Source organism: Pygoscelis adeliae, unplaced genomic scaffold, assembly GCF_000699105.1.
Source record: "Pygoscelis adeliae isolate BGI_AS28 unplaced genomic scaffold, ASM69910v1 Scaffold220, whole genome shotgun sequence".
Classification (NCBI taxonomy): Eukaryota; Metazoa; Chordata; class Aves; order Sphenisciformes; family Spheniscidae; genus Pygoscelis; species Pygoscelis adeliae.
The window spans coordinates 1125166-1151103 of record NW_008824049.1 but is presented as its reverse complement, the minus strand read 5'-3'; the positions used below and the strand labels follow the sequence as shown (position 1 = coordinate 1151103).

General features: G+C 40.4%; 1 protein-coding gene across 1 annotated transcript in view; it reads right to left on the bottom strand.

The window, feature by feature from the left end:
* LOC103924973 (multiple epidermal growth factor-like domains protein 6) overlaps positions 1-25938 on the bottom strand; it is a 189026-nt gene that overhangs the window by 62518 nt on the left and 100570 nt on the right. The window contains 2 exon segments of the mRNA XM_009333595.1: positions 1200-1204; positions 6504-6630. Of these exon segments, the coding sequence (XP_009331870.1) occupies positions 1200-1204; positions 6504-6630 (132 nt within the window).

Genomic DNA, 25938 nt, shown 5'->3' with positions numbered 1-25938 from the left:
TTTTTTTTTTTTTAAAAAAAAAAAAAAAAAAAGACATTTTCTTTCAGGCTGATTTCCTCAGCCTCATGCATAGGAAGCTGCAAATTACAGGAGTCACAAGCTCCACAGGACAGACTTACGAAGTAAACCACAAGGAACAAGAGGCTCTTTAATACATCTCTAAAGATGCTTCTTCTTTTACCCAGACAAATTAATATTCGTTTTTGTTCAACATATATCCCCGGCCTCTGGAGAAACATTTCTCCTCCTGCCAAAATACGTTAACACACACCCACACCTATTCGCACACTGCATATAAAAATAAGAGATCGTCTGAACCTGTTATTGTGCTGTACGTATGTAAGTGTGAGCATGTGCATGACTGCATCTATATATATTTTAACAGCAGGGATATATTATGTTCTCCGTGAGTAGCTGGGAAGACTATTTGGTCCTTCATGGAAGGCATGAAACTCTGGACCCAATGAAGTCAGCAAAGAGCTTTGATATTTATTTTAGGAATATTAATATTAATTCATTTATCTGTAATAGACATTAAGAAAACATTAACCACAAAAGCTGCCTTAGGATGCATTTCACCTTATGCTACCAATTAGCAAATACTTAGTTTGTGCAGTCAAATCTGTGTTAAAAAGACAAAAAGAAAAGCAAATTTTTACATTATCATGGATGTATACACAGCAGTAGCCAGGAGACACCTCGCTGCACCCTGGACCTGACCCTGGCTTCTGATCTCCATGGGTGTCTGCAAACCTCCTGCCCGGTTAGTGATGTAACTTGAAAGCAGCTCGATTTCTACACGGGAGACAGCGGACCCAATACACTCAAAGTTTCCTGCTTGCTGTACGTTTGTATCCAAAGACCTGTTTTTCAGCAAGAATATTCAAATAAGATGAAAATATTTCAGAAAATGAAAAATGCGCCTTAAATCGGCTCCAAGCAACAGAACATACATCTCAATTTTTGAAAGTGCCATCTTCTCTCTTTTTCTGGGCATAAGCCAATTTGGATGTAAGGATATAAGAAGCAACCTGCCGTACCGAGAGTTTTGGAGGCTTCGAAGCCAGCAGGGGATGGACGTGAACTCCTGTGCTGAGAGCTTGCACTGGTGGGGCCTTGCAGCCTGGCCCTGCGTGGGTCTCTGCCAGCGTCTGGGGAGCGAGGGATTACTCCAGAGCGGCCGCGGCCAGGTTTATCACCCCTGCTGCCGAGGCATCACACGGGCTACGTGAGGAGGTACCAGACTGAATGAGAAGAGTGCCGGGGAAGGAACAGGACAAATTATGCTTGTGCTGCCAGATGCCAGCAGCACATCTTTGATCAGAAAAAGGGAGAGACTTGGCATGTCATGAGTCTAATTCCACCTCTTGTAACGGGGCTTGTGGCTGGAGGTCTCAGCACGTGCCTGGGGTTCGGGCAGAAATACGGCATGCCCTCCACTTTCAAAAATTTACTCTTGAAGTTTGGTAGAACACCAGCCCCACTGCTGAGTCCTGACAGGCACAGCGGTATGGGCCTGGCCCCGGCTCTTTGCCGGGATGTCTGGGGATAATGTCTGGCGATGCTGAGCAAGGGAGACAGCATCGCAGGAAGGGGGACGGCGGCGGGAGGTACCCCGCAGGAAAGACAAAGATCTGCTAATGGTTGAGAAATATACATTATTTTTTATAATAATGCTCATATTTTTACAAAAAAACCTGAGTATGAAGCCATAGTTGGATGCATACATGGCAACCATGGGGTTAGAACATGCAGTCTCCCCAAGCCTATGTTTTCCATCACCTAAAATCCAACCTTATCAATAACAAGAAATGTAACTTCAGACATACTGTGCTTTTACTTATGTGGAAAAACACAGATTATAGATTTGTAGAGATATTTTCTTTTGTTACTTCCTCTATTAAGAGCCTCAGTGTGCAAAAGTCTCCATAAAATCCCGCATCTCAACAGCTTTTCTGCATAAGGCAGACATCAAAGATAACAGCTGGCACCAGAGATGAATCGGGCTCTAAAGACTGTGCTCTGCTTTCACTTCCAGGAGTTCAAAAAAGAATAAATTCCAATGAAGACAATGAATTTACATCAAGCCAAAAACACAGCCCGATACTACAATAAACATGCTCTCTGTCTGAGTTTCTGCTTTCCAGACACCAGTCAGTTAAACTTTAATGAAGTTAAATTCATTACATTAACATAATCAAGGCATTAAAACAAAAAAAAATTGGACAGTGTTACCTTTGGTTATTCTAATTACCTAATTTCTAGTGAACGTTCAGTCTGGCACATATATCTAAATATGAATTCAATATGAACAAAATTTGTGGGACAAAAAAGCTAAGAAAGAGAAGGAGCATTGAAAAAGATGGGATTCTGGCATGGCACAAAGTATCAGAGATCATCAAAGGATTCAAGAAGAAAGCATTTTCTTTCACACACTAGTTATCACTGAACAAGACAATCCATTTTAGAGGTTGTTTGCCTTAGAGTACAAGCAGAAGTTTCTAATGAGAGTAGGAGGAATGACAAAAACAAATAGATTTCTTCAAACCATGTATTTTGAGGATGTACTAGTGGTGGAGAGATGGACCACCAGCAGTTAGTCAGGATCCCAAACACACTGTCATGATGTGTGTGGTAGGAGGACCGGACTCGCTGGAAAGAGCTTGTGACAGAAGTTCAGCAATCTTCCGTGCAATCACATAAGAAAGTAGCTTATCCCAGGTTTTTGACTCTTCAGATGTAGGCTGAGTATCTTATAAGAAGATAGATCCACTTCCTTATGTATGGGAGACTTCCAAGCCATCTAGGCTGCAAAATCTGCTTCCCCTCAAGTGATGTTGGCCCTTTTGCTCCCAGAAACATAGGGTTGCCAAAAAGAAAAAGAAGACGTGGAAAGAATGAACTAACAGCAATCTGGGCTGGGTTCATCTGAAAAGCCTGTCTGAAAGGATGCTTGTTTCTTATTTCTGCAGCTGAGATAATCACCTTCCATAAACAGCTCATTTCCAGAACGTAGTCCCTTTCTATTCTTAGTACGTGGGAGAGATCGTTACATCCTCTAAAGTATCCAAGGAAGAAATATTATTGCTAATGCAAGCCCTACTTGAAACGCTAGATGTTCTGCTTAGCTGCACCAGGTCAAAAGAGAGGTGTATTATTCTGTTTACTTCTTGATCGGATGGGTGCTCAGAACTGAATGTATAAACTGGTGTAGCAGAAGAGGCAAACTCGCCATCTCTAACGGTCAGTGCAAGCAGTTAGTGCTCGGCACTCCTGGGTTACTGGTTTATATGAAATGCTTCTCTCTGTCCTCATCAATTAGTAACTGTCTTGTGCTCCAATGCATGAGAGCTTATTATATCCATTCATTTTGGTGTCTTGTCTAAACAGCTGAAACAGAACTCAATATCCTCTGCTCAGTATTGTGTATATCCATTATCATGATAGCAGTTCTCTCTGAAACTTACTCCTGTCTCTCATCTTAGGATTTATTTCTGTTTCTCCTCGATAATTTCTGAGATACTGCAAACAGAACTGAACATTGTATTAAGTATTTTTAATAACTTCTTGTGAATACTTACATTTGTGAAATGAAAACTTATTTTCTGATAATGTTCATAGCTAGGACAAATCCAAACTGAGCTTCTTGATTATTTGTGCCATGAGAAAACTTTACTATTTTATGTCCACAGAAGGTTTTACATATTACACAGGTAAATTCATTTAATTGCCATAATACCTACTTTTTGCATTTATCATTCAGTTCTCTCGCTCTTTCCCCCCCCAAAGCCACTTTAGTCCTTTTTTGTATAAAATTCCCTCTCCACCGCAGCTAAAAATGAGACGATTCAGAGAGAGTAAGGTAACTCAAACATCACATCTTTCACTTCTGGGTCTTCCCTGGTCAGATCTGAGAGAGATTAATTTCCCTCTTTTCTTTTATTTCACAGAAAAACACTAGTGTTTCTAGTTCAATATGAACCACTCTGCTTTTACATTAATTTTTTCCCTCACACTAGTGTTTCCTTACCCATTCCTTCTCCAGCTAAGATAATCAAGAAAAGATTGAGACTTCACCATATTTTTAATTGCAGTTAATTACCAAAACACTGAAAGTCTCTGTATGTGGTAAACCCAACAAACCTAAAAGGGTAAGTTCTTTAAATAAAAAACATTATTCCTGCAGCTTGAGCACTAACACATCTTATGTTCTAGTTGCATCAGTAAATTTATTGCTGTGATAATACCAGAAATGACTGATGACATATTTGGCTGATGTTAAGCACAACCAAGGGACTTTGTGCAAGAACCGAGACAATGACCAAACTGTGAGTGAACTTATTCTGCAGATGTGGTCCGACCATACTTAACTGTTCTTCTCATATTACCTAAAATCAGGCTTAAAAATTTAAACAAATGACGTCCTTTTCTTCTTCCCAAATGACAGAACATTTTAATCCTTTTTGCAGAATTCAACAAGTTGACTTTTGTACTGATTTAAATGCAACACAAGGACAGTATACTTACTATTATTATTAGCAACATGCAGAATTAACTCTGCATGTCTTGTTTCAGGGCTCAGAGCCCAATCTAAGAAACACAGGATTTATTTTTCATGGCAGAGCTGCTAATCCTCTCCACAAGCACATAAATGGGCATTGTGTCACGGGCTGAACTGCAGAGCTCCATGGCGCTCTCATTTACATAACCATGCATAGGGTAACGCCATAGTGTAAATCAGCGGCTTTTCACCCGAATCTGAAAAACAGGGTGTAGCCTTTGGGATCATATCCACCCTCTTCCTACTGTTTTCTAATGCCTGTTTCTTGGAATGGGATTCCTCTGACAGTAGACGTCTGTCAGTACAACTGCACGCATCGTTCAGATTAGCAGAGCAGTTGCCGAGATGAGACCTGCAGCCAGCCCATGCTCTATTTTTAATGTCGGCAGAAAGGGAAACACATCTACAAGCGAGCATTCATGAATTGAAGATCTTCAATATGGGAGCTTTAAAACTAATTTAAAGAGAGGCAATCAGTTTGGTTTGCAACTTCTTTTGTTATTGGCTTTCATGTGTTGTCTTTTGCTTAGGCGTGCCACGGAGGAGTACAGCACGGGTTTTGCTGGCTGAGCAAGGGCAATTCGATATCAGTTGTAACGGAGATGTTACAAACAGGATTGCAGCAGACGAAGATGTATCCCTGATGTACAGGAGCAGTGCAACCTTTTAAAGACCGATGTAAATAAAGGAATGGATCAAAGGGCATAGGACTGCTGTGGGAACAAGGAGCTTTTGCAAATCTATAGCACCCTAATTATCAGCCCACAGCATGAGCAGAATCTCAGGAAAAGTGCTCAAAACTCTGAGCTTCGCATGCATGGGCACCTCCTACGTAAGCTAAAAGGATTAGCACAAACTAAACATTCATGTAATATGCGTTGGAGGAGAGTTTTCAGCCCACCCCATCCATACTTCTTACTGTGCCTAATACCTACAATGTAAAACGGACCCAAGCAGACAATTCTGCATTACTGTTTTACCTAAAAAATTCAGTATACAGCAAAGGCTGAAGAGAAGAGATGAAGGGGAGGGCTTCTTCTCTTCATGCACTCTCTGAAAACCAGAGAAGACCTCTGAGTGCATACTTAAATATTTCATTAGCCTGTTAGAGCTCCCTCTCTAGCTACAAGTCCATAGCACCATATTCTTAAACGTATCTTAGTAATACAGAAATTTGGCCTCTGCTCTTGATCCTCCCAAGAGGATTTTCTGCTCTGCTCACTGTAGCACAGTCACAGAGATTTTACTTCATCATTTCACCCCTCAACCCACTCAGTATCCTCCTGCCTCTGCTCATGCCACCACCTGGGAAAGCCTATGGGGTCCCAGTCTGGGCAGTCTGACCTAGACGGTCACCTACTGTAAGGTTAAATCCAACTTCAGGGTGGCAGCCACAAGCTTTTATTTTGTCTTCATCACTGAAGACACAAGCTGCACTTTGGGACTGCTTGGTTGGAAGAGCAGAGTTCTGCCAGGCACCCGTGGGCAGGAGATTTCACTATCCTCTGTTTGTACCTCTTCAGAAAAAACAAGCAAAAAGACTAAGTAAGAGGAAGAGTAATGGGGGCAGAAAAGCCCAGGGCACGGCTGGAACATGGAGGGGGATGTGACACAAAAGAATAATGCTCAGAATTAGAAAAACATTTTCACTGGAAATTAAGACCCCTTATTTCTTTAATGCCTGCTGCAAAACAAAAGAAATTTTCACAAGATTGCATCACCGAAACACGGGACACCATCACCGCTTTGTTCTCAAAAAAGGAACAAATTTGGAAACACCTGAATTCTTGCAAACTACTTGAACTGGAAGGGATACCGACATCCTTCATGAATTAGGCAAAACTCAGACTGGGGAAGTCTACAAAGCTTTGCACTTACGCAAAGACAGGTTTAGCAGAGAAAAACACGTCTTGAAGTACATGAAGTGCTTTGTAATGTTTACTTACCTATGCAAGTGCGCCCATCAGCATGGAGCCTGTATCCCGCCTGGCACTGGCAGTGGAAGGAGCCATGTGTGTTGACACAGCCTTGCTGGCAGCCACCATTCACCACCGCACACTCGTCCACGTCTAGAGGAGGAAGGCAGATGATGAGAATTACAAGACAGCCTCAGCAAAGACATACCCTGGTTCTCCTGGACGGCACGTAGCTCATACATAATGCAACCATTACACTCAGACTGGGTTTTTGTTTACTTCTTTTCTGCACTGTAAAGAGAGCAAATAAAATTGAAATTTTATGGTGTTTTTCAAAGTTCCCGCAGGCACTGCCTCTATAGTCTCTACTTCTGAAGCCCTCGTTAATTAGAGTGATCCATGACACGGCTGTTTCCTCGGGGCCAAGAGAAAAATACAGGGAAAGAATTAGGGTAAGATAACACATCTGAGCTCATAGGTACCACTGGTCAAACATTTGGCTTTTGTAAAAATTTGCTGTGTGAAGATTTCCTTTTGCATCAGGCCTTTAATGCTAGTAGCAGGTGCTCGTGAGGGTACAAGCACATACAACTGACATAAATGGGAAAAAGCCATGCAAGAGCAGAGCCCATGTTTTCTTACATTTTCAACCACTGAATACACAGAGCTTAGACATTACATTTAAAAAGAATGATGATTTTGTGCCACATTTTCTGAGACTCTTGTCCCTTGAGCTTCCTTGTGTTCACCTGAACTTTCCATAGCATCTTCTCAGATGATCTCCAGAAAATGTGATTTCTTGACGATACCTTTTCCCAACCTAAGCAGGTATCTTTCTATATTATACATCTTAGAGGATTACATTGAATCAAATGAAGAAGGAAACTAGCATTAAACCAGCTTGAGAACACTGCTGTAACGTTTCATCTGAAAATTATGGACTATGATGGACAAAAAAGATCAAGAACAGTTTAAGTAAACAGGTGAAGGTTTAAAACAGACCCACAAAACCAAATTTCCAAAAGTACCACATAAGCAGTTTCTGCACCTTTTCAGCAACACTGGGCTACTGTAAATAGCATTTGATTGGCATGTTGACACCATTACCTTAAAATTTTACACGGAAGTCATTGAAAATAAGGGTCAGTTAGTCCATTCCCTGACAAAATTTCACCTGGTAGATGTTTGCCTAGAATTTTTCTGTCCTTTCCTTAACAGCCCCCAGGGATGGCAACTCCACGTCCCTCCATCTCACCCAGGGGCAATGCTGGTACCAAATTATCCTGACCACCGAAGACATTCTCCTCTTGCCAAAGTCAAACCTCCCTCCTGCAATAGGCATCTATAAAGAACCCCCTTTCAACATTAAAGACTCCCATTGATTTAATTGCTCTTTAGATCATGTTCTCAAATCATCTAAGGGATTTACCCATCCAAACACACCCAAGTGGGTGTGGATGAGGAGACTGGGATTTAAAGAAATAAAAGAGTGACTGCAATGAGAGGCAAGTCTGCAATTGTTGCTGTGGGGAAGCGAGCCGGCAGTGGAGCAGAACACAGCAACACAGAGGTTTTTTTCCTGCCCTTCCCATATTGCATTTGAGGAACAAGGGGACTGACTTCCATATTTTTGCTGTTGATGTATCTGTTTTGCATTTAACTTTCATGGTTTACATTTTTTTATGCTTTTATGTTTATTCCACTCTAGAAAATCTAATCAAAGTTAAATTAAAAAGGAAGTTTTAAAGATGACTTGGAAATGCACAACGTCCTGGTCCTAAGAAAATATATTTATAAAGTTACATTTTAATATTTCACATGTGAATTTCACGTACCTAAAATGAAGTCCTGGTGTTGACTAGTGTTTAAATTCAGACCATTTGCTAACGTGTGCCACTTTTTAATCCTTCTGCTATATTTGCTGTTTTATTAGACTGTATACTATGTACATTTCCTACTGCCTGGAGACATCTGGAATACTCTTTTTTCAAACAGAAGTTTTGCTTTTTTAATGTAAACAATAAACAGAAAATGTTATTCATCTTACTGAATTCTATAGTGTTAAGAAATAGCCTGCTGAAAAATGCCAGGACAAAATCAAAACCAGGAAACTATTTGTCTTGAGTATCATAGGAATAAAATAAGCAAAAAGGCTCAGACAAATATAACAAGGAAGCAGCTGAACTATATAGTACATCACATTCTAGTATTAAATATTAAATATTAATAGTATTAAGTAACAAATACTGGGAGCTTCAATATATGAATTTTATAGGCTACAATCAGCTGCAGAATTTCTCTAATATACCAAATACAGTTTTAAGTTAGGATATCAGCACTTACAAAGGAGAAAAAATAGTCCAGCTAATAAAAACATGCACTTAGAGTTAGCTCTACTTGTTAGTCTCTGTTTGAACGTTTAAAGAAGTGACTTGGTTTACAGGGAAGCCCCGCACCCAGCAGCACCTGCACCAGCTCCAGCTCTTCTTTCAATGGCATTTCCCTCGTGCTGTCACATCCCAAAAGGCCATAAGGCAATTATATTGCTGAAAGGCAATATAATTAAATGAAAAATAAAAAACTCTAAAATACTTGTATATACGAGCTATACCTAACCCCACCCCGAGACTCCTTGCCACAACTGGGGAAAAAAACAGAGGTGAGATCAATGAGCCTGCAGTGCAACTCCACGACCATCTTCCCAGGATGCCACGTGAGCGGCAAGTTTGATGACAGATGATTCCTTCTAGGCTCAGGCTTTCTCTGCAAGATCAATATTTTAAGGATTATTTGTTGAAAGATTCCTTCACATACTACAGATACAATCAAGAAAAATGAAACACCCAGTTGCCTTTCAATGTCTCCTACTTCTCAAGGCCAGGAAACAACTTTGCCCCCAGTTACAGAAGAAAAATGCCTTAATTATTTTGTCTGGGGAGCAGTCTGCAAAGTAGACACTAATCTAAATGCATGAATTGCACTTTAAAGTTTTAAAAGTCTAACCTATTTGGACTTTTATATTTAAATTGCTATACTAGTAAAGGACATATACACCAGGAAAACAACAGCTTATGCTGGTATAGGTACAGAAGTAGCCATTTCTTTTTCTACATGGAAATAACTATAGAAATATAAATTTTTTTACATATAAATATAAAAAATAAATAATATAAAATATAAAAAATATTCCAGAAATATAAAGTCATTATATTGTAATTCTAGAATATTATGGGATTATGGAAGATTGTATCTGTTTAACAATACACTATAATTAAATTTGGATTAGTTTCCACTGCAGATCAAACTGAAACACCTACATGCTCAACTTTCTATAGTTACAATTTAGGATGCTTATCTGAATAACCTGAATTTCAAGCCATTTATGGCTTGCTTATCACAAGTCAGACCGTGATGAAAGCAACTGCATTGCCACAAAACAGAGGGAGAGCAATCCACTGAGATGACAGGTGAGAAGCGAAATGAGAATGGTGTGCTGTCCCAAGGCTATCTTGCAAAGGGGATTATGCTGCTGGGTGAATAGAGCCGAGCTGGTATGTGAATACCCTCCTCCTCATCTGCGAAAGATTTCAACAGAGATGCATTTTAGTGGGATTCCCCACTGAAGGGGTCTCTGCTTTCCATGCTGTCTGTACGCAGCACGTGCCTCATCAGGTACCCGAGGATGTACAGGGATTGTGTCCCCATTCACCCACTTTTCATTGGGAATAGGCTGGCAGGAATAGCCTTACGGTCAGTCATAGAATAGAATCATAGAATCATTTAGGTTGGAAAAGACCTTTAAGACAATTGAATCCAACTGTAAGGAAGGTAGAGGACAAACTAGAACTCATGATATTTCAGGGCCCCAACCACCCCAGATCCTGCAAAAATTTGTAAGCTAATCCTTTCCCTGGAAGATTGGAAAGGACATATTTGGGAGGACCCAATCAAGAACTTAGCAATGAGAGTGAATTAGATGAATCAGAATTTAAGGTAGCCCCTATTATTAAAACTGAGGTATGTGCCAGACCTCAAGAGGCAACCAGAGAAATACCATAAAGACCACTCCATGGGAACCCCTTCCACTGGCCAATCTGCACAAAAAATATGGGCGGAAGCCTGGTGAGAGCAGGACTGAATATCTGTGGCATCTCTTCTTAACTGGAAGAGATTGTATTTTGTTAGATCAAGATGAAGCAGATGGCTTTTGGGGACCAGGAGTGTTCTTGAACGAGGGACCAGCCCCAACACTGAACCACGCTCCATTACGCCCGAGTAGCATACTGGGCAGGGGGCATAGACCATTGGGATAGAGGGGACCCAAAGCTATACCAGTAAGATCATTAAGTGAACTTTTTATTGCCTTACAAAAGCATACAGTCATACAAGCCAAAAGTCAATCCTATATGTTTCCAGGATGTAAATTATTTTAGCCACCATGACATGAAGATTTTTCAGCTCTTCACGCTTCTGAGGTCTGTGCATTTGGATTGAGCTCTGTGCATCACAACTGCACACTGAGCTTTCATCTGTCCCGAGAGGATGCACATCTCAAGTCCCAAACATGGGAAAAGAGGCTGCAGCGTACAAATGCACAAGTTGCTGCCAGCACCGTGCCCTTTCTAAGGGCAGATCCTACTGATGAAGTTACAGATTTTGAAGTCCTCTGTACCCCTGAATGGGGGCTCTGCTAATCTTCAAGGAAGTTTGTCCCCAATTGATTTGATGGGCCACGTTGGCAACAGCGCGATTTCCCTGCCCAAAACCTGTTTAAATACAGAGCTGGGCAATTGCTTGTTTGGAATTCAGGGCCATCACATCAGTGGCTTTTCTTATATCGTTACTAAAACATTTAGGAACAGCTATGATCAATCAGTTCCTTAAAAATAAACTGACAGCAGTGGTAGACACAGATAATTAGTGAACCTGCAATCATGTTTTTACAAAGCGGGGGGGGAAGCAAGATGTTGCCAGATCAATTCCCTACTAACGAACAGCTTGGCTTTATAAACCATTAAGAAAGGTAAACAACATGCAAAACTAAACGCCAAAAGAAGAAAAAAAAGAGTTCTGATGGCAGCAGGACTGAGCATTTGCAGTATCCTCTCCATTTTTATGATCTTTCCCCTCTTTTCTGGCCATACTGTGCAAGACAGAGTTGTGAGCCGGTGGGCTATTTCTCAGCTCCCAGTTTTTAAGTTCTCCACTTGCAACACCCCAGCACCACTTGCAAGTCAAGAGCAGGCTGCAGCCACAGCTCCCACGTCTCCAAACAGTGGGGAGCTGGTGTTGCCAAAGGCCCTCGTGCTTACACTGCAAACCAGGTACATCCTTAAACGTGCACATAACAAATACCTGAAGGGTCATGAGCCTCCAAAGGGACTCAGAAATGTTTGTCCCTGTTTTAACCACTGGACAGGCACTTCAAGCAATCCCAAGTCCTCTTTGCTGTTAAATCCTTTTTTCCCAAAGAACCCACCTAGCAATTTCTGCAGTGACTACTCCCACAATTAATGCATCACCCACTCTCCCACAGGTCTGCAATGACCCTCTGTAGGCATATGTGTATATTTGGGCTCTGGTGCAGGACAACTGCCACTGCAGATCTCAAAGTGCCTGCAGAAATACTGAAAGGCAGGCCTGCTTTTCCTTCTAATTCAATTTATTTTTTAAAGCACTGCATTCCTCACAAGGTCATTATTTGCAACTTTTATCGCTTTTCACACGCCTTCCGTCTGTGCACGTGTGTGCAGCTGCTCTGAAAGTACAAGATGAAACGGTCTTCTGATATTAAGTTTATTGCACACTTTTCCTGCTTGCACATTTTTAGTAAAATGAAAGGTATAAGGTTATTTAAAATACAGCCTCTATTGCAGGCCTGAGTTCCCTTCTTTGGATAAGGTTATTTAAAATACAGCCTCTATTGCAGGCCTGAGTTCCCTTCTTTGGGCTGGCCAAGCAAATGATGGTACAAACATTTTGAGAATCCCGAATGGAAAGAGAGATGATGTGCCAAGGGTATCCCAGGGATGGCATTCACATCGAGGACACTTTGTCAAGAGCACAATGTGAGGTCTAAGCAGGGACAGGGTGGCAGAGCAACGTTTACCTCTAACCTAGCTTCACAGAGCCAGTGGCATTTCTTCTGGGTGACAAACGAACAGGCTTTGCCTCCCTTGACTGTAAAAACATGCACGGATTGATAACTGTTTGAAGCCAGTACTTTCTGATAGATAAGCAGAGAACAAATTTCCTCTTCAGAGTGCCCAGGCACTGCTGGAGAAAGAAACCAGAACTGGACAGTATGGACCTCATCATTTGAGCATTTTTATTTTTTCTTTTAGTTTTGGCAAAAACTCTTTTCTTTGGCAAGTAAAGAGCAACATGAAGAGAGGCAGAGACCAAATAGTTGTGAGTGTCACCCATCCCACAAACACCAGAGAGTTGATATGGATGAAAAGATTTCTGTCCAGCTGGGAGCTGATGTAAGAAACACGTTCTGGGTACACGCTAGAACAATCGCCTGCAAGCAGGGACCCAAAACACCACACCACCATCTGCGGATCTGGCCCAAATGACTTTCACAGAAGCATAACTACACCCTTTTTACCAGATATGCCTAAGAAATACTACATAAGATTGGAATGAATGACACACGCACGTTTCCATTTTCCAGTCACCACAATCCCCCCAGCTCACTGCAGAAAGGATGCAGCCAGCAGAAGGCAGGGAAACACAGAACCCTACTTGCATTTACTTAGAGGATGCTTTATGCTGATGGTTTTAAAGTCAGATTATAGTTTAAAATAATTATAGTAATTATTTATAAAAAATCATGACCAGAAAGAGGAAGACAGTCTACTCTTTGCAGCTTTATCTTAAAATTTAGGGGTTTGTCCCTTCTTTACCCAGGGAGCTCTGTGGGTCGTTGGTCCTCACACAATATTGTGAGGATTAAACAGTCAGTAACAGTGATGATAGAGAAACAGGGAAGGGAAGATTGGATCTTATGTAAAGAACCACAATGAGAAATCTTAAGTGGCTATATTTAACATTATCGGAGGTGGATAAACTGTTCAACATTTATTTGGAAATAAGTTAACAAAAATCTGGCTCACCACTCCTTTGCCCTGACTAGCTTGCCTAGTCTCTTCAGCTGCAGATCATTTAGTACATCTGACATGAAAAATCTCTTATTGTTTGCTATTTAACATGATATTTAAAATCAACAAAGATGTATGACAGTGCTTTCCCTTCTGTTATTTGTAATGGCACTGTGATTAGTTTCTTTTATATATTCCAAAGGATGTTTAAACCGCACACAAGTTATGAAGTGAAAATATCATATGGTCTTTCCCCACAAATTTTCATGGCGGATTTTACACATTAATTTAGTGTGTGTCTAAATTAAATAATTTATATACTTAAGGGAAGGAAGGGAAACAGGCTTGGTTCCCAACCATTCATAAGCCGATCACAAAAGTCAGAAATTATTTCTATAAAAGTGAAACATAAAATAAGACCCACTATTGCTATAAGTAGATAAATTTATGACAGATTGAACTCACAGCTTCCTTTAACTCACACAGTCTCCCCAAGTCTCAAGTTTAAAAATGTCCGTAATTTGACAACCACTGTGAATCCACTCACAAATGTACTCACTATTAAGCATGACATAATTTGCCCTTGCAGAAGAAGTTTTAAAAATTATCTTTCCTGTTTTACTAACACTAAAGTGGTTTTCAAGGTTTTAAAGTTCGATCAGAGGGGTTTTGAAACTCCTGTTGCTAGAAAAATATTTGACCATTTTTTCCACAATGAAGGCAGTTTGACATTAGTATTGACTCTAGGAAGAAAAATACAAGTTTAAAGTCTGGTCAAAAACAAAGCCTAAAATTCAACAAGAAAAAGCAGAATTTCTGTTCATTTTAATAGAAAACATATTTCTGTTTCATTGAACCAAACTGAGCAGCAAAGATGGAAAAGAGCAGGTTTTGATAGTTGTGAGATTTTAAATTGCAAAACCCCTAGTCTAGTGGTTTTTTATGCTTCACAAAAAAACATAAATATGCTACAAGCTCTTTTGAGTGGTCTACTAGAACCTGATGTTGAAACACCTTCGTGAAACAGTTTTCAGCATAGATAAATGTGCTCCTGCGGAGCCAGCTGGGTCATTTTGAACTGTTAGCGCTCCTAGGCTTTTATTATTGCTCCTCAGCTATTTGTTTCTGCCCTTTCCTGGCCCCTCCGATGGATTATATGAGCATCCATTGTCTGCTCCGGTTCAAAGTCAGCCAGGTTAGCTTCAATCACTGCTGAAGCTTACTTAAATTTCAGTAAGTCACAGGTGTCTGAGGCAAGCCTGCTACAACAAAATTAATTAATGGAATAGCTTCAGCAAACCGTACTGAAAGGAGCATGTCACATCTGATAAGAGATTCGTTACAAGGCATGGTTAAGAGATTCCTTACCTAATTTAGGCCCTGCGAACTGACTCCACAATGAAAGAGGACCCTTGTTAGAGCAGTGACTTTTCCACTACGTTTCTTCTTTGCTGGGATTAAGGACAAAGCAGCTTTAACCAGCACCTATTTTGGAAGGGCAATCTAATTAGCCATGCACAGAAGCAGGCTTTCCAAGTTATCTGATTACTTACCCTTCTCCTGAAAATCGATGGCATTAAAAAACCAAAGCTTTTTGTACTGGATTCACTGTCTTTCAGTCCGTCACCTTCCTTTAGACCTCCCCAGTGATATGGTCACATTGTGGAGAGGAATTTTCTACCCTGTAGTTGGTACCTTGCCCTAGATTTCAGACATTTTCCAGGTAGCTACAATGACTTCTAGCTGTGTCTAGGTTGGGTTTCCCTTCTCTCACCCCCGGTTTATTTGTCTATACTGAGAACACCAAAGGACAGGGATCATGGCACTGCAAAATGCTGAACAGCAGAGTCATCTATGGGACTATGTCTGTTAGGTAATAAATATTTATGTCCAGGTCTGAAGGGAGATGCATTTCGTGATGACTATTTTCAAGGAGGGAAGAGGACAGAGGAATCTCTGAGGTATGGATTTTGGGGGGAGAAGTGTGGAGGAAAGGCAGAGAGCTGCTTCCAGCACGTGTGCCCAGTGCAAGCAGCCCTATAGCTCCAGGGGACAGTCTCAGCAGCAGCAATCACTTTTGGGGAGAAGATATCTATAAGCACTGAAAGGGACAATCCACCCAATCAAGTCTTAAAGACCTAGATTTAATTTTCTGATCTGTCACTGGCCTTATTGGAGAATAAATACATGAATAAATTGCTGTGAGATGTCACGCAACCTGTTAGTGGGGGCCACAGATGATTTGAAAGAACGACATTGATTTGCCAAAGATCCTGGTAATTTGAATTCATTGTCCGGATGGGGGAGGAATATATCAGGGAAAAAGATGCTCTAGGACTTTTTTTTTTTTTTTTAATATTGCTTTCATGTGAAGACTGGCACAATGCAACCATTGAAAGTGGTAACTTGTTCCTCACCAATGACTGGATCCTGCAATCACAGTTCATTTCTCAGATGTCCCTCAAGAGCAGATCTCCTGGATAGAGTGATTTGAAAAGACAAAAATGGCTAATATCTGTACTCCTGATTTCTCTTTACTTTCAATGCCTGATATGCCAATCTGTCCCGAGATATTTAACAGTGGTTTAGCTCAATAAACAGACAAGAGCCCCTCATCCACAACTCTGTATGCAAACCATATGTTGTAGTTCAAAACTCTGAAGATTATAATTAGAACTGTCCATTCAATTTAAACAAGGTCAAGACTGAAAACTATTGCAAATTCAATAAACAGGCCATTTGAAAGTGTAGACACTGTGGAGGACAAGCTTAACAACTTAATTGACAGGTAAAGCTTCATTTCTAATCCTCATTTTGATATCGTCTGTAGCCTCAGGAGTCAAAACACATCACTTCTCAGTCCTCAAAATATGCAGAGAAAATGAAAATGTCAGTTGAATGAAAAAAAGGAGAAGCATCTGTTTGATAGCTGTGTAAGCCTGTGATATGTAAACTGCTTTAGAGTCAAGCAGCCCTAATTAGAGTTTCAAGGCATTCTTCATTAAATATACACACACAGACACACACATATATATATGAGTTTTAAGCAAGTACTGGGGCCAGATAATTTGCAAGAAAATCAGGGTATAGAATTAAAGTAAGGAACATGATAATTTCATGGACCGACCTCAGACAACACCCTGACGTTTTCACACAGCCATGAAGAAATACTTTTCCCCATCTTTTCACAAAGCAGATCTGTATATTTTTCTCCACTCTTAGTCTTTAAAACAAAAAAGAACAATCCATTTCTGAATCTTGGGGTAGTACACAGCATCTCAGCAAAGTAAAACCAAAAAGGAAGACTGATAGGGTTTACCAGCCTCCACAGTGGGGTTATACTAATAGATATTTTGGCAACTGTACACCCTTGACTACTCCAATTCATATCAATATGAAACCCACACAGATGGACATAGACACTCAGTGGAAAACTGGTGCCAGGATAAGTGAATGACCACATGAAATAACAAGGGAGTACAAGCTGAAGAATGACAATCCAGACAAAGGTGTAACTTACGATCTTTAAAAGTGTTTATATACTGAACAGCCTCATTAATTTTACTGTTTCCTGCAGAAAAGAAGTGAATGTACTGACTGTAAACAGTGATGTTGGAAGAGGATGTTTTGCCTGTGCACCGCAGTAGTGTGGGCTGAAAAACAATAATTAAAGTTTTATGTAATTTCTGCTTAGGAAAGAGGCTTTCAGATCACTAGCATCAGCAGCTTCACCGCAATGCTCCTGCAAGTTTTTCTGACATGGGGCAGAATAGCAGAAGGAAGATTTGTTATGGGGCTATCAATTTTTAAATACAGTTCCTCAGCACAATTCAGTTAGTCCACGCTGGGAGGCAGGAGGGTGGCAAAGGAGGAAAGGATCTCTACGAGGAGGTGTACTTAATAAGCGACAGCATGATACAGCCCAACTCCTTGCGCAGATTCAAATCTGAGACATACTAAGGAGGTTTATACATTGGGCCATCAGCATCTTCTCTCAGCAGGATATGACAGTTTGAAAAAACAGTTATGGAATAAAAAGAGAGAAATGACTGATCTGATGAGAACATCTGGTTTTTGTTAGCAGCAATATTAATGCCCACTTGCTGAGCTCAGTAAGTGTCTTTACTACAGTAGGATGCATAGAGAAATGTCTTTTCCACACACAGTAGGTAAAATATGCAAAAGAAAATGATAATCATGCAAATACCTTCATAATCTGATGTTTCCAGTTTACAGTACATACACTCTGCTGGTCAGAAACATGAATGCTATTTGTGACAAATGTCCTACTTGGATTGGTAAAAAGCTTTAAGACATCACAGGGATAGACTCATCACACAAAGCCCATCTTGCTAATAATCGGTTTGGGAGGAGCAATCGCCAGTCAGAACTGTATTGTTCAACATGTGAAACGTGTGCAATGCTAGCACTGTGCTTGCAGTGACAAAACTGTGCATGACTAGGAAAACAGGCAGGGAAAACACACCATTCAGCCACCAAGCTCCATATCTCTGCCAATCTCACCTAGATGAGATCACAGCACAAGCCACCCCACTTCTGTGAAACGGCTCGCTGACATTGCTCTACAGCCATTAGTTCACATGGCACCTCCTCAAGAAGCTGCCACAAGCGTCGATCCCCCACTGGAGCTATCACAACTCCAGGCTGATCTGCAACATAAATCACCAGTGAGCAAAAGACAGCATGTTACACAGATTTCCTTGCTCTGCTTCCTTATGACATATATTAGTCGTGACCCTGCAGAGATTCATCCACAAGAAGAGAGAATTGGCATTAACACATTCCAAACCTGTCCATACCAACTTCCAGAGCTGGATCCTAATGAACAATGTCACCAAGCACAGGAAGATTCCCCCCCCCCCTTTTTTTTTCCTCTTACTGAGATTAAAAATGACATCGAATTAATCACTTGATTGCTCCATTTTTATTAGTTGTTTTAGAACTCCTTGGCTGACATTGAATCTCTTTTGGGACAGTAACTGTTAACAAGATACTCGGATGGGTCTTTCATAGATCTGGTATGCAACAACGGCAGGTTTATTTCAAGTTGGTCTTCTAATAAATCCCAGTTAAAGCCCTCAGGTACTCATGTAATTGAAGTTTGAGTAATCAAATATGATGTTGATCAAACTACTGATCTTTTAATAACGAACTGTAGCCCTCCCAGCAGTTGCTATCTTGCTGACAGTCATGCCTGGATCACTTCCTTTGGGCCAATACTTTGAACAGAGAAGCTGACAGATTTCTGTTTGGTTTAGATTTTAATCACAAATTGTTTTAAAGCTTTTTAAGGATGTATCAGATGGCTCATAAAATCCACGGGCATTTCAATAAAGAATAGGATTTCTATTAGTTGTCTCAGTAAAGCCTAGTATTAAGTGCTTCTAAATAAGGAATACAAACACCACTCAGGACTTGCACTTCTTCCTCTCTCTGTACCTGCCGTTAGTCCTTGTTTACACAGTCTGTAGGCAAAGCCATAGAAAAAGCAGTAGTTACCCTGCACAGTACTCTCCACTGAAAGGCAAACGTGCACATTATTCCTCTCATAATTTCCATTTAAAGTATGAATTGAAGGTTTCTAAGCCTTGCCTCTCTACACAAGAGTAATTCAGTTGCAATTTACATTTTCGATGTGCTCAAAATGAACACCAAGATGACTCATGTGCTGTTTATAAGATGCTCATATTTGCTGGTAAATACCTTGCTACAAACAAGCTATAATTTAAGTATTCAAAAGTCTTGCTTCTGCATAAAATTACTACTAGTTTTGGAGACCATGACCAGAGCTTCAATTTCAGGCTTGCAAAGCTCTTCCTACACAATGACTCTTAAAAGTACAAGTGTATTTTCTTCTCTGACAACGACAATCGTTGTATCTCTGTAATTGCGGAAAAAATTACCTAGCTTTTAATTCACATTAGTCAGCTGCAACAATACCATGCTTCTTTCCTTTCTTTTAAAAAAACAAATTATTGTCAATCAGACCAGTGGAATGCTAACATTCTCCATAACCTGCCTTTCAGAGGTAGTCATAAATGCTAGAAACTAGCTAATATAAACTAATCAGAGCCCTAGAACTATCTCAAAACATACTCGTACTGCAGTCTATCATTTTTGTCATATTATTTCTAAATATTGTATTTTGTCTGGACAATAATAGCCCTTTCACATAGTTATATAGTGCTTTTCAACTAACTATTCAAAGCTCTTGCATTAATTAAACCACAGTAAATCCTTGACTGGTGTAGCAAATACTGTAATATTTCCAAACCATAAATATTTTGATTGTCAGAAGCTGATCAATAAAGCTTCATGCATCAAGTAGTTTGGACAAAGAAAACATTTCAGGCCAGTATGCTTGCTCATGCCCAACTTTCTGCTCAAATTCACAACTGCAAGAGCTGGAGACACATGCAGAGAAACCATGAAGGGGATGACTGTCATTCTCCCTGCACTTTACGCAACCAGTCCTTTCCAAAGATAATAGCAAGTTATGGTTCCCACTTCCAGCTGGTAGAGCCCATGTGAGGCTTTTCAGATCCTGGAGGAAGACACGGGAACTGGAAGCCTTGGGGAAGCAGCCCGTGTGCTGAGTCTATAATCAGCTGTGACGCACGGTGAGCTTTGAAGCGCCATATGGACTAGACCAGCAGACACCGTAGAGATGGGACTCTTCATTTGTTGTTACCTGGGAGGCCTGTGACATCTAGAAACAATTTTTCCCTTTCAGTCCGTGTCAGATCAGTGATCAATAATTCATCTGATAACTGTAATGCAGAATGGGGTGCCAGTTTTCTGCAGTTTATGAACAATACCATGCTTTTTGAAACACATGTTGCTTTGGAACACAGCAGAAGACATGCTGCAGGAAATGTATGACATGTCAATACACTGTGCTACACCCAGCCCTGTGTAATCTTCACATAACCTGAAAATTAAACTGCCAGTTGCATGGTTTGTTTATGTAAAAGGCCACTATTAAAATGCTGCAGTTGAATTAAACATTCAAAGAGAAAAACCTAGACACCAAAAAAACCCTCCATCAGTGTCCTGGTTTCAGCTGTGATATAGTTAATTTTCTTCCTAGTAGCTGGTACAGTGCTGTGGTTTGGATTTAGCATGAGAATAATGTGATAACATGCTGATGTTTTAGTTGTTGCTAAGCAGTGTTTATACTAAGTCAAGGACTTTTCAGCTTCCCGTGCTCTGCCAGCGAGGAGGTGCACAAGAAGCTGGGATGGGGCACAGCCAGGACAGCTGACCCCAACTGGCCAAAGGGATGTTCCATACCATATGACGTCATGCTCAGTATATAGACTGGGGGAAAGCTGGCCAGGGGGCAGCAATTGCTGCTCAGGAACTGACTGTGCGTCGGTTGATGGGTGGCGAGCGGTTGCATCATTTGGTCCCGTGTCCCCCCCCCCGGGGTTTTTTCCCCTCTCTCTTTATTATAATTTATTATTGTTGTTGTTGTTATTATTTTATTTCAAGTATTAAACTGTTCTTATCTCAACCCATGAGTTTTCTTACTTTTGCTCTTCTGATTCTCTCCCCCATCCCACCGGGGGGGGCGGGGGTGTGTGTGAGTGAGCGGCTGTGTGGTGCCTAGTTGCCGACTGGGGTTAAACCACAACAATGAGAAAGAGAGATTTTTCCTCCATGGAAGAAAGAGATTTACCAAGATTATCTTGAAATAATCATTGAATTCTTGAAATATAAGCGGTCCCAGTCTGTCCAGAGAACCAAGGCTGCAAATGCAGGTAGGACTCCTTCAGCTGTTGCTTTGGAGCCTCAGATTAGGATATTGCTCTTGACACCAGCCATTTTTATCCAACTGGTCTGCATAAAACTTCTGCTTAAAAAGCGACTGAAAAACTGACTGTGCCTGTCCTCAGCTCCAATCAATAAAAACGTGCATCCAGGATAAATGAGCTCACTCTTCAATGGCAATATTCACTTTGGTGGAAGCTGTCACAACTGTTAGTTCATCTACCCTGAGGGATATCAGATGTGAGAAATTACGTGGTTTAGCTCACAGTCGTCTTTGTTCAGTGTGTAAGAGAGGAGCAGGGAGACTTTAGCCATAGTCAAGCATGAATCAGGAAAAATCTAAACAAGTGCAATTGAAATTCAAAACTAAATCAATTATCAGAGCATCAGATGCTCTTCTCAGCTAAGACTGTCACATAAGAGCTCAAAAAATAGGTTGGAAGTGTCTGTTCCGGTCCAAGTGATGTGTCTACCCTTCCCTGACTGAAGAGAAACAGATCAGACCAAAAATGACTCTGATTTTGCTGAGTTTAGTATATATGATACATTTTCATAAGATTGAAAGGGTTTGTGTGTCCCCAGCATGTAATTGAGTGGATTAGGCTTGGGAGGGTGCACAAAATGAGAGGGGACTGACCAAACCAACCCACGGCATTTGCTACGTGCTGACAATTGCTGCAAGCCTGAAATGAGCCCGCCGAAATTCAGCTCAGGTTCCTGCCTGCCTTGGGCTTGCCATTAATCAGGATTCAGGTAATTAATTTTAAAAGCCCAATAACCTACAGTTAATGTTACCTTTACTATGTATCTGTTGTAATTTTTACTACTTATTTTGAGCACATTTTTTGCTGTAGTACTACCACGAAGAGACAAACGCAGAAAGATGACACTATTTGCCTAGGAGAGTGCAACAGCTACCAGCAGCTATTGATCCCAGCTGGCTCCGAATGCAGCACAGGAGTGCCTAAGAAAGGTCAGACGAATGACCTCCAGCCTTCATTTCTTCTCAAGAGCCAGAGACAAATGCTTAAAACTGAGAATCAGGAATTTCCAAAAGAATTACTCGGGAGTAGAAATAAAATTAAATTCCCAATAAGGTTTGCAAATACAGCTATGAATGTCTTATGGTAGTTTCTACCCAGATCATCTCTGCAGCCATGCACAAACACCACACAGTTCTCCTGTCTAAATTCAATAGTCTCCAGAAAACCACAGAAGTCTGACTGTATAATGCTAAATAGTGTTTAAAATGCACAATTAATCCTTAATCTTAGTTAATATATTTCCCTTTATAAGAGGAGTAAGGGAACTCTTGATTTTTATCAACTGGGATCTGAAATCAAAAGCAGTAATTATGCTTTTTATTTGTGATGAAAGATACTAATTTGACAGTTAGGAGCAACCATAAATAAACAATATTTAAATGTAAAACTAGCTATTGCTTCTTGTTAAGTTCACTTCAAATGATCAGACATCTACCAGTATTCTGGATGTACAAACTAATGGAGAAGAAAATATTTATTCTTCAGCCTCTGACAGAGTGCTCACAGCTTTTTTATATTTTGAAACTTAAATATGTGGAGTTTTCTGACTCTAATATAAGAACCCATGTTGGAGTCCCAGGGTACCCAAGAGCACCTAACGACAGGGCTGGAAATACCAGAAATTAGGTTTTGTCCTCTTTTTCTCTCACAATTCTTTTTCTTTTGCCCATTCTTTTTCTCTTCCTTTTTGAATTACTGTATAAAACCAATACATTAAAATATCTTAGTTATCGAGATTGTTCACCCAGGGTCTGTTAATGTCACAAGATGGAGTCGTCCATTTCCCTAATTCTCTGAGGTGGACATTAAGTGTAACTGAATTACTGTGCCCAAATAATTAGATAATTGTGATACAATTCCTGCAACTGGTTTTATTTCCATATCTCAAGACAAGGTCTTGAAACACAGAAAGATGAGTAAGGCTGGGTGGCCTCACCTCATCTAGGAGTGCCTTCACTCGATTGCTCTAAGATTTGAGTTCATGCGGAGTGGTACTTGTTGCACATGTGACCAAAGCTGGTATATTTTTCTTTTTGTAAAATATAATTTATTTTCCTTATTGTCCTTCTATTGAAGCGTTCCTGAAAATAACTAACCCAGTGTCATGGTATGCCAGAGTGTTATGAGTCAGATGCAACTTTCTGAGATAAGACAATGCAAAAGCATCCTGAATTCCTCCAATGGACTAATTTATCTTCTTCTATTAAAAAAATAAATACATTAAAAAAAAAAAACCAAAACCAAAACACTTCCTTGGCATTTCCCTAGAGTTGCATGGTATTAAGTCCTTCAGTTTTTTCACAGGACATAGCAGAAGCCTGGTGCATTGATTTGTTGGCAAGAAAAACAGTCCAAATGCAGAATTAGCGTGTCTCTGGCAAAAAACACAGAATTTGACAAGAATAAGTTACGACTGATACCTCAAACCTTGCAGACTAAATAAATGCTGAGGTCATTTTAATAAACACTTTCTTTCTCTTAGACAAATCCTTCAGTATTCCTTTTAGCCCAGCTATTAACTCTTCTGTGGCAGCCGCGTTTGGAGAGCTCCCATCTGACCTGGGATCAGGCTAAACCAGTGACACCGGTGACTATTACATTACTGGGGTAAACAGCGGTGGCCTTGCAAAGTCACACACTGGCTCTGGAGGCAGCTGCTCTGAAAGTCCCTCTGGCAAAGGTCAGGAAACCTGCCAGGGCTCCGAGGTTTGACTGAAACCCCCAGGGACGGGGTTGCGGTGATTGCAATATTACTCTAATCACTAAAATAAAAGCTTCTTTTAATCAACAGCTAATCATAGAACTTCATTTGTCTCTAACTTCCTTCAGTTGCCTTGACAGATGAGAGCACAAAAATATAAATAAGAAATGACAGTTTACCAAAGAAGGTTAACGTAAGGTCGCGACCTTTTTTTATTTGACTTCTGGAGCTTATTCATGTGTGAAAATGCACTTTTGTAGCTGTAGCCTCAGCATCCCTTACAGATCTGGACTTGCGCCAATAATTGAGTTTTGAAATGGTATTTATGTTTGGAAAAATATCATTTTTGCTTTCTGTGATGTTTGAGTAGAATTGTTTTGCATTAGTATAAAATATAAAATGATAATATCTGTACGTCTCACAGAGTATCACATAAGAAGTCAGTGGTACCTCTGCTTAACAAGTAAGGAGGTATTGCACAAAGGTAAAGCTGATTTGCGCATACGCACACACATACACACATTTCCTCTCCCTTACTCAGACAAAGATACAGCTTTCTGAGCAAATCCACCCACGGACACTAACCAGACCGCCCCAGAACTACTCAATGCTGGTACAGATGCATAGGGCACAGAATCAGGCCGACAGTCATATACTAATAAATGTCAAATATTAATTTGTTGTATTATTTGTGCAGTGATTTAAATCCAAATCCCTTCTCATCATTAATTTCCATCAGACACATGAAGAGCGAGAGGTAAGCATGAGTTTTATGTCAAAATCTGTAATGCCTACGCAACTATCTGCCAGTAAATATTTCTCTGTCAGACAAGAAAACTGAAGTTCTGTCCACGAACACTGGAGAGAAGAATCTGCAGTACAACATGTAGATAATTAGTTTTGAAAGGCTAATTCACCACTCTAGCTGGCATTTCTATATAGATGCACCTGCCTTCACCTTACTGCAACTTGCCTCTTGATGTAAGTATCCCTTAATGAAGTGAAGTAAGACTTTACATACCACATAACTCTGAATGATATATCCTGCCATAAGAGCCCCCAGTTAGTTAGAAAAGACTCTTACAGGCCTTGGAAGGAGTATGGAGCCCACAGCGTGGGATGTCCCAGGCTGTGCCACTCCATCCCCTTCCCTACGTGGCTCGAATCAGCCACAGAACCACCCAAGAAAGGGAAGTTGTAGTCAGTGCTGATAGCAATAGCTTATTTTAAGGTTATCTCACGTATTTTATGCTGTTGTCTTGTTCATATTCATGGAGCCTTGTGTCTTGCAGACACCTTTGACACCCTAGAAGATAGAGATGCTGAGCATCCTCAGCTCACTCTAGTTGTGAAATTAGGCCTTTGGGTCTCCTAAAATTGCTCACATAAGCCCAGCTATTATTGATCAAATCAGCATTACACTTCATTATCTGGTTGGATTAGTGAATTTTCATCCACTTTCCCTTCCTTAGCATAAACAGCTACAAATGGCTAAAACTATTTTTTTTTTAAATACAGTTATTTCCTGACATGTTTCCTTTTTGTCAGAAGGATGCTCTATTTTGTTTCTGAAAAACAAGATCAATCTTTGCACTAATAATGACTTACCGAATAAAATCTGTATTACTTCCATGGTACTTTCCTAACGATACACCTTATTTGTACCTTGGCTTATAAAAAAACCTGTACACCAATTGATCATTTCAGTCACCGGTGAAATAAAACCAACCATAAGACAGATAATGGCAGCAGAACAATAGTACACATCTATTTAACACTCAAGTTTAGACTAAGGGGGTAACATAAAGCACAATGATGC